The following is a 10,093-nucleotide window of genomic DNA, read 5'->3' on the forward strand; positions in this document are numbered from 1 at the left end:
CCGGTGCAATTGAACGAAGCTTTGAATATTCAAACTATTTGGGTCAGCCCCACACAAAGCGCAACACCCTCCTGATGATGGGTCAGCAGTGGTGGCTAAATCCTCCTCCTTAACTCCCCTCTCAAGGTTCTCTCCTGCTCCATAACCAACAAGAGGCTCTTTCTGCCGCTACGCCTCTCCTTCAAGCTTCTGTCCTTCTCTCCCTCCTGGTCACCCCAATGGCTGTGAGCATCCTCCACACTGATTGGGCAGGGAATCCTCTACAGCCGACCTTGACTGGAAACAGCCATGCCTGCCATGCCTTTCCCTCCGCAGTCATGCAAAATATCCTGTTACTTGGGGCTCTTTCTGTCAAACGCCTGTTCACAACGCTCTTAATGGGACTGTAAGTCCTATGAGAATGATCACAGCCCCTTCGGCCTCAGGGCTGTCTTCCTCCCAGCCAGGTCTACCTTAGTGCTGCAGACGGCTCCAGAACTCCAGCATGTCGTCAGGGGAAACCTGGTGGCTGGTGACCAGGCGGCTGTAGCTGTGTCGTGACCAGGGAACTGGGTCCGGGTTGAACTCGTTTGGCAGGGGTGTTGTGAGCTCCACCCGCAGTTTGTCCAGGCACACGCCCACGTACACGTCCTCGAGGTGTAAGCGTGGAGTGCTCAGAGAGGTGCCGTAGATCTTTGCAGCCAGGTCTCCGGAGAACACGTAACCGGGCCCTCCGGCCCAGGTGGGGTACGTGTGACCCGGGTATTCCTCTTCGGACATGTACCACTTGTTGTTTTTGTTCCGGATCGGCCCCTCGCCCCTTTTGATGAAGCCTGTGAAGTAGTCCTTCACCCCGGGCTTCAGTCTGAGCAGCTTGTGGACGAGGTACTTGGTGTTGACGAACACGTCGCTGTCGACCTTCATAGCGAAGCTGGCCCGCGGGCAACGTGTGGCCACCCAGTTAAGACCCATCATGGTTTTCAGGGTGAGGTTGTTGTAGCTGTCGACAAAGTCCTGCTGAATAATGTCTTGGTGCTTCAGGCTCTCCGACTCCAGGATGTTCTGCTCCAGGCGTCCTTGCTCGCCCGGCTTCACCCCCAGCAGGAACAACCTCAGGACTCCCTCCTGGTTCTCGTTTGCCCACGTCTGTCGTATGGCGTCTCGACGGTCCACTTGATGAGCCTCGACGGTTACCAGCAACACCAAGAACGGCGCCGCTCTCCCCGCCGGGCATTTGTTTGCCTCGTCAATGATGTAAGGGAACGGCCCAGGAGACAGCGTGGGGCCGCTCTCCTCTCCACCTTGGCTGGCATTAGCTTCTGCCAGCCAGTTCTTCATCGTCCAGTGGGGCGTCTCCAATCCATTATCTCCATCGTGGTCCACGAGCCAGAACATCACCAGGAGCAAGAGGAGACTGGCGAGTGAAGCACAGAGCATGCGATGGTGTGGTCTTCCCCAACGCATTGCGAGCGGGCACGGCGACTGGATTCTAAGTCTCATCAAAGGTGTCGCTTAATTTCAATGGGCTGTAGCTTCAGATATGGAATCTATCTGGATAAGTGACAGCTCTCCACAATAGGTAATGATTAATATCACATGTAGATATTCAGTGAGACTCTTTTATAATCTTTCTTGAAGAGTGTGAGTTGGAGCCAAAATGGTATTTCAATGTATTTTGTTTTCTTTATTTAAATGAATGGTCTGCCCTTGATTCTAGAAATGACGTCATGTCAATATGTCAGTCTCATGTGGTTGCTAGGGTTTACACCTGTCAATCTGTCAATCAGTTGGTTGGTTGCCATGGTAACTCCGCACCCAGGTGTGCAATGAGTTTGGGAAGCAAACAGTTTTCGACCGTGTTTCATGGCCGTACAGGGCGGCATTCAATGATTTTTGTGGAAAAGAGGTTTTGTATATTTTTGGCTTTATATGTGCAATAAAAGGATTGACATATCCAACTTTATATGATTTCTCTGGACATTGGATTTTTATGGACACGCGTCAAACTTATGTTTTATGCTCGTTGCCCCTCGCAGTAGGGCTTAACATCACTATGAGTTGACCATATTAGGGCTGAAACTATGATTTTCCTTATTAATGTGGTTGCTGACTGTATGCAATACATTATAGTTCTAGCCCAGCTTACCTCTTCATTTCCTGTCTAAACTTTTAGCCAATCAGGAAGCAGCATTCTCGGCGACGTCACCTTTATAGAGTAAGTCCATTGAGTGTAATGGGGGTGTGGTGCTAGCTTGAGGATTAATCAAGCTTCACATGACAATTTGGCTATCCAGAATAAATAGGCAACCACACTTTCAATTTCCAATTGCACGTTATAGTTTAGATTAGTTCTGTATTGTTGGTTAGTTAATACTGTTAGATTGATGATTGGTTCTTGGTTTACCTGTGATCCTAGATGACTGCTTTTATGCATTCGATGTATGTGTTAGCTAGCTCTAACACAGCAGGTACAAATCGGTATAACCACTGGACACATCTGTGATTTATGGTCAAAAAGGGCATGAATAAAATCAAAACTTGCACTGTGTGATTTTTACACAATTCTCCCATGGTATTTTTCTGCATAGAAGGGCCATTTGATGGGTATTTTTCCCCATGTAATTAAGACAATAATAAATACAGTTTCCCAAAAAGATCACTCCCACACAAGAAAAGAGTCCACACCAGTGTAATGTCCGTTTTCTCTTACTGTATATTAAGTCAATCAGCATACAAAATAATAATACAGTACAGTGGTACAATAATCAGGTTTCTCTTTGTTTCCTTCCCTTCTCATTTTCTTCTCTGAATACAATGTATATTAATTTAACAAATATAGTACGGTAGGCCTATAGACATAGGAAAATAGACATGTCACTTTATGATTGGCAAGTTAAACGTAACAATGAATCATGGTAGTCATGGCATATTTGGTATAGTTTTTTTTATTGGCCTAAAAAAAAGAAAAAAATATCTTCTTTAATTAGCATGTGAGGGGTCAAACTAGGGGCTATTCATGATTCTGAATCCATTGAAAAACATTCATTGGCCATAGTTTGTCATGGTGCCAGACATCATCGGGCAGGGCTTCGAGTCGAAGACAGGTTCACAGCGTTCGACCACTGATTCAACCTCCCCAATTTGCAGTCCATGGAAAATACCTTCAATGGTGGTCTCCCTGGTTTGCCCATTGCTGTAGGTCCGAACGAGATGCGCAGTGAACGGTACGGACGATTTTAGCTTACGCTCCTGTAGGAGCACAACACAGGTGTGTTTTGGTGGGACCGTGATTTGCACAGCTGCAGAGTGGCTCAGGGTATCCACGGTGGTACTACCTTCGTTTAACTCATATTTCGACTGCAGTGTGAACTCAAATGTCCCTTGCTTAATGTAGGGAATTTTGGCAGTAATGCTGGTGAATACCTTGGACTCGACAGAGAAGCCTGTGTCCCAGGTGTTTTCCACCGTCTCGGTCTTCGAGAGGGTGACAGTCTTTAACACATTGCGGCATCCATTATTCGTCACCCTAGAAATTCGCATGTGCTCTGGTGGGGTTTCGACGATCTTTGCCGCATCAATTCGATACTTCACATGAGATATATGTTCACTAACAACATCCAACTTAATCGTAAGAACATGATATTCATTATAATACCTCTCTTTATTTTCTAAGTCGGTGAAATAAATGCTCTTGGCCCAAGTAACAACCTTACCAAGCCAAAGATCAAGGCCTGAGGCTGACCAGACATGATAACTTCCCACATACATGTCCTCTCTGTGAGCACAGGTCTTCACAGAGTGGGGAGGCACCCACCCATATGAACCCCAAGTCCACTCCAGGGTCTCGTACTGGTCTTTATTGACCAAAACCTCAAACTGGTGGGCCTTCATCCCCCATCCTTTCCAAGCAAAGGTGCAAAAATCACCCCACCGTTGGACGTACTTCCCCGACTCGCAATAACTTTTACAGACAAATTCAGTTCCACTGGTCCCTTTAAAGGACACTGCACCTCTGGGAAGTGAACCTTTGAAAGGAACCCACTCAAGCTTAACACCGGACGGAAACAATTCACCTTTCAGGGGGCCTGTAAAAAGCATGCCTGCCTTGTTTGCTCTTGTGCTGTTGGAACTTCCCTCCTCTGGAAACAGCTTGCCTGTATTGTTTCTCTTGTCAAAGATGAAGGAGCTATTGGAACTGCCCTCCACTTGATACAGCATGTCTGTCTTGTTTTTCTCGTCAAAGATGCCCTCCTCTGAGTCCTCTCCACCGTCTTGGCTGAGTGAGTCTTGAGATGGTCCATAACATTGGTGTGCTAATGCAATGGCTATCAAACAAGCTAGCCACAGATGATTCTGGTTCAACTTGAACAGTAGCATACCGCCCCTGCCTTCTCCTTGTCTCTCCCGCTCCTCTCCTGTATTTGAAAATACTTAAGAATAGAATCAAAATAGTTATACTTAAGCAACACAATATTACAAGTGTGACCGTTATGCCGAGCAATAGCTTATAAAGATTAGAATTGTTGGGAAATGACGAAAGGATTACGTAAGCAAGGCAAGACAAAGCTAGAAATGATAGAGAATCAATAGGGAATCAATGGGAATGGGAATCATAGGGAATCAATGGGAGTGGGAATCAATAGGGAATCAATGGGAGTGGGAATCAAAAGGAAATCAATTGGTCGAGCTTCACATGACAGTTAGCTTACTGTAGAATAACACTTGCAATTTACAATTGCATCTCTCTAGTTCTGTCTTAGTCTGTCTTTCTGTCCAATACAAAAATATTAGTTCTAATTACCAACACATTATTAAGTGTGCCTGCATATTTGAACATTTGATTATACCTTATTTAATAAATACCCTTTTATTGAAAATATTAGAATATTGTTGGACACAGAATCAAGTGTTTATGGGCATGATGGCTTGGCTCCAGGATTAAAATAATTCATATCATAAAATGAAAGGATTCTCTACCAGTGGAGCCACAACTTAATCACATGTAATGTCATCTAGGTCTGAACATTTGGGTCCCAACCCACAGGTTGAGAAACACTGGTATAGCTCTCAGTTACCAATAGATCAATTAGCGCGGTCATTATTTGCTTTCAAGGAAAAACAAACAATAGATGTGTGAATTACGCTGATCATTAGCTCCTGCAGCTGTGACATCAAACGAATATGGTGGACCACTTCTTGATCACCAATCAAGTGATCAAAGCAAAGGCAATTCATGGTGGTAATCGAGGGTTGTGAGTCTCACAGCTGAAACAGGGAACTGAACTTCATGAATTAGAAGGTTGCAAATAGGAAAAAGTAGGCTAGTTTCATGACACACAGAGAGAGAGAGCGTCGGTGCAGTCAGACAGACAGACAGACAGACAGACAGACAGACAGACAGACAGACAGACAGACAGTGATTTATCCAGATGCTTTGCCATTAGGCTACTCACACGGAGTAATGTAATGAATATGCTGACAGACAGACAGAATAAAAAGAGTCCACGAATAGGCCCGCACACTCACTCACACTCGCTCATAATCCCGCCAGCAGCGTCAGTTCTGCAAATGCTAAGGTATGGTAACATCATGGCTGTTGTTTTGCATGTGTGAAGGCACGCATGCAATACACCAGTCATGTTGCCAATACTTAGCAACAAGCATGATGAATTCATTTTAAGTACATTTTATTATTTTCTCCTGTAATCAAGGTACGGTAGCTACCATACCCATGTGCGCCTCTGTTGTCTACTCCACGCGCTGCGCAGATGTGACTTATAAGGATTGGAATGTGACCTGAGGGCAGCATTCAATTTCATTGGTCCTCGCGCCTGGCCAATCAGTAACAGTTGGAGGCGGGGCGGAGGCGGGTTCAATGCAATTTTGAATTGTTCAGCGGCAGCCATCTTTGTATCACAGTCAGTCAGTCAGTTAGTCTGCTCCTGCTGCCTTCAGTGAAAGCCTGCTACTGCTTCAGTGCAAGCCTACTACTACACTAAACTATTAAAATCTTCACTACTCGCTACACTGCCTAAGCATATTGCTTCATCTGCAAGGTAAGACTTTTAAATATGAATTTGTTGATGTTTGCTAGCACTACATTTAGAAACTTTCATTAAGCTAAGGTTTGCTAGCTGACTAACTTAGCAAGGTGTTGATTTAATTTAGCTAATGTTAGCCACTGTAGCTTAGCCTTGTTACCATAGATAGTCTGCTATGTTGAAACTAGCTGTTCCAACTCTGCCTTGAATTGTAATGTAATTAAATCATTTTCAAATGTAGCAACCTAGCAGGTTGCTAATGTTAACATTTTCAAACATAGCTAGCAAGCTAATGTTGTTAGGTAATGCAGCTTGGCCTTGTTACATAGCTACTGTTGGAATTAGCTGTTCAAACTGCCTTGAATTGCAATGTAATTTAAATCATTTTGTTGTGTTGAGGCGCCTCAGTGCGGCTGCAGAGTTCATGTGCAACCTCTTCCAGAGAGAGATAGAGACACTAGAAACTAGTGTCTCTATCTCATTGCCCTCAGAGCAGCATTTTAACATTGGTCTATACATATAATTTAGGCTGCCCTCAGACCAGCATTGACTAACTGCCCTCAGAGCAACATTTTAACATTGGTCTATGCATGTCATTTAGGCTGCCCCCGGAGCAGCATTGCTCTTTGCATATCATTTAAGCTGCCCTCAGAGCAGCATTGACAAAGTGCCCACAGAGCAGCATTTTAACATTGCTCTTTGCATATTATGTAAGCTGCCCTCAGAGCAGCATTGACCCAACTGCCCTCAGAGCAGCATTTTAACATTGGTCTATGCATATCATTTAGGCTGCCCTCAGAGCAGCATTGACAAAGTGCCCAGAGCAGCATTGCTCTTTGCATATCGTTTAAGCTGCCCTCAGAGCAGCATTGACAAAGTGCCCTCAGAGCAGCATTTTAACATTTGTCAATGCTTATCATTTAGGCTGCCCTCAGAGCAGCATTTTAACATTTGTCTATGCATATCATTTAGGCTGCCCTCAGAGCAGCATTGACAAAGTGACCACAGAGCAGAATTGCTCTTGCTCTTTGTATATCACATAAGCTGCCCTCAGAGCAGCATCTTAACATTGGTTTATGCATATTATGTAAACTGCCCTCAGAGCAGCATTGACAAAGTGCCCTCAGAGCAGCATTTTAACATTGCTCTTTGCATATTATGTAAACTGTCCTCAGAGCAGCATTGACAAAGTGCCCTCAGAGCAGCATTTTAACATTGGTCTATGCATATCATTTAGGCTGCCCTCAGAGCAGCATTTTAACATTGGTCTATGCAAATCATTTAGGCTGCCCTCAGAGCAGCATTGACAAAGTGCCCCCAGAGCAGCATTTTAACATTGCTCTTTGCATATTATGTATGCTGCCCTCGGAGCAGCATTTTTAGATTGGTCTATGCATCTCATTTAAGCTGCCCTCAGAGCAGCATTGACTAACTGCCCTCAGAGCAGCATTTTAACATTGCTATTTGCTTATCATTTAGGCTGCCCTCAGAGCAGCATTGACAAAGTGCCCCCAGAGCAGCATTGCTCTTTGAATATCATTTACGCTGCCCTCAGAGCAGCATCTTAACATTGGTCTATGCATATGGTTTAAGCTGCCCTCAGAGCAGCATTTTAACATTGGTCTATGCATATCATTTAGGCTGCCCTCAGAGCAGCATTTTAACATTGGTCTATGCAAATCATTTAGGCTGCCCTCAGAGCAGCATTGACAAAGTGCCCCCAGAGCAGCATTTTAACATTGCTCTTTGCATATTATGTATGCTGCCCTCGGAGCAGCATTGACCAACTGCCCTCAGAGCAGCATTTCAGCGATGCTATTTGCATATCATTTAAGCTGCCCTCAGACCAGCATTGACTAACTGCCCTCAGAGCAGCATTTTTAGATTGGTCTATGCATCTCATTTAGGCTGCCCTCAGAGCAGCATTGAATAACTGCCCTCAGAGCAGCATTTTAACATTGCTATTTGCTTATCTTTTAGGCTGCCCTCAGAGCAGCATTGACAAGGTGCCGCCAGAGCAGCATTGCTCTTTGAATATCATTTAAGCTGCCCTCAGAGCAGCATTTTAACATTGGTCTATGCATATAGTTTAAGCTGCCCTCAGAGCAGCATTGACAAAGTGCCCTCAGAGCAGCATTTTAACATTGCTCTTTGCATATAATTTAAGCTGCCCTCAGAGCAGCATCTTAACATTGGTCTATGCATATCATTTAAGCTGCCCTCAGAGCAGCATCTTAACATTGGTCTATGCATATAATTTAAGCTGCCCTCAGAGCAGCATTGACAAAGTGCCCTCAGAGCAGCATTTTAACATTGCTCTTTGAATATCATTTAAGCTGCCCTCAGAGCAGCATTTTAACATTGGTCTATGCATATCGTTTAAGCTGCCCTCAGAGCAGCATTGACAAAGTGCCCTCAGAGCAGCATTTTAACATTGCCCTTTGCATATAATTTAAGCTGCCCTCAGAGCAGCATTTTAACATTGCTCCTTGCATATCATTTAAGCTGCCCTCAGAGCAGCATTGACAAAGTTCCCTCAGAGCAGCAATTTAACATAGGTCTGTAACTTTGACAGCGTACAAATGGAACCAAATGGACCTGTTAGAGTCCATTTGGTTCCATTTGTACATTGGAACCAAATGGTTCCTGAGGTCAGGTTGCAGCGGTTAACAGCAGCAGGCTGTTGCCGTTCTGGTGTGAACAGTTCTTTGCACTTTTGTTTTTGTAAAAATGTTTCATGTGAACTTAATTCCACTCTCATATATTCATATAGGTTGACGGAGGAGGGGGTTCAAGCATCAGTCTTCTGAGGACCTTAAACACCAACAGCAGACTGCAGGGAGAGCATACAAGACCATTCTTGGGCCAAGTCCCATTGTACTGTTTATGGTGCCTGACGAGGTTTAGGGTCCAGCTCCCATATCCTGAGGTCCTGCTACAACTGCATCCTTCCTGACAGGTGGAATCATCGTGGGGTACTGGTACTGGAGCTGTACTGCTCTTCAGTGCAGTCAGCTCAGTGGGCAGTTGGAGATTAGCTTCCTTTCCTCAAAGGAATATATGAGAGGCGATGCATGGCCAAGGCTGAACGGATTGTGGGGGACTTCTGTTCAGGCAAGCGGTACCTTAGCCTTTCCATCCGCTCCAAAAGTACATTATTCTTGGCTGCCATCAGCCAAATGGACAAACATTGAACACTACATGCCCTGGACTAGGTGGCTATGTGGCCTTTTGTCTGTGGCTTATGTTTGGCCAGATTAATTAAACCTGGTTAGTAATAAAGTATGAAAGAATGAATGTCTCTCCAGAATTACAGGAAACCTGAAGATTGAAGGTTGAAAATACTTCATAATTCCATTGTAATGTAAATAAATAGTGTTTGCCCTGTACATGTATGAATAGTAGAGAATGTTACCATGAAGCAGCAATGAAAGTTTAACATGGGAGAGAAAGAATGTTACCAGATGCAATAAGACAAGTCTCTCTCTCTGTCTGTCTTTCTGTCTATTTGTACACAGTCAAAGTTACAGACTTGTAGGTCAATTTAGACCCTGAAATACACTTTGAGAACCACTTATATAGACTATTTAAGCAGCTTTTTAACCTTTAACCTTGGAAGAGGAAAGAAGACAGCTTGACAATGATGTTATGATATGAGACCATTATCTGTACTGTAACAAAAATGGAATGTTTAAGAACCACTGCTCCAGTGAAGTAAGTGAGGTTTTCAGTGTTAATAATCCTGCTTTTAAGCCGTGACATCATTTTGTAGGCAGAGGAGAATCTGCCCCCAGAGCATTTTCTGTCCCTCGCTATTTCAAAAAAACGACTAAAAAAAACGACTAGAGTATAATTCTAACACTTTCCTTTCAACAACAAAGAGAAGAAAAATTTGAAAATAGTAAAAAGATTCACAGTATTATGAGGGATCGAATGTCTCAGAAGTAATGTTGAAGTCCTCCGTCTAAAAAAGGCGCTTTAACGCGGCACGCACGCACGCATGCATGCACACACACGCATGCACTTCTCTCTTTCTGTCATTCTGACTCTTGTGTACACAACGTTGTTGTGCC

General features: G+C 44.2%; 1 protein-coding gene across 1 annotated transcript; it reads right to left on the reverse strand.

The window, feature by feature from the left end:
• Positions 1–453: 453 nt before the first annotated feature.
• Positions 454–1,443, reverse strand: LOC308302905 (beta-1,3-galactosyltransferase 2-like; the record flags this gene model as incomplete). The annotated part of the gene is made up of 1 exon (XM_080747223.1): positions 454–1,443. The coding sequence occupies one exon, from the start codon at positions 1,441–1,443 to the stop codon at positions 454–456; it is 990 nt and encodes a 329-aa protein (XP_080603349.1).
• Between the last annotated feature and the right edge of the window lie 8,650 nt (positions 1,444–10,093).

The sequence above is a fragment of the Nannobrachium achirus genome (genome assembly GCF_963921795.1).
Source record: "Nannobrachium achirus genome assembly, chromosome: 18".
NCBI lineage: Eukaryota > Metazoa > Chordata > Actinopteri > Myctophiformes > Myctophidae > Nannobrachium > Nannobrachium achirus.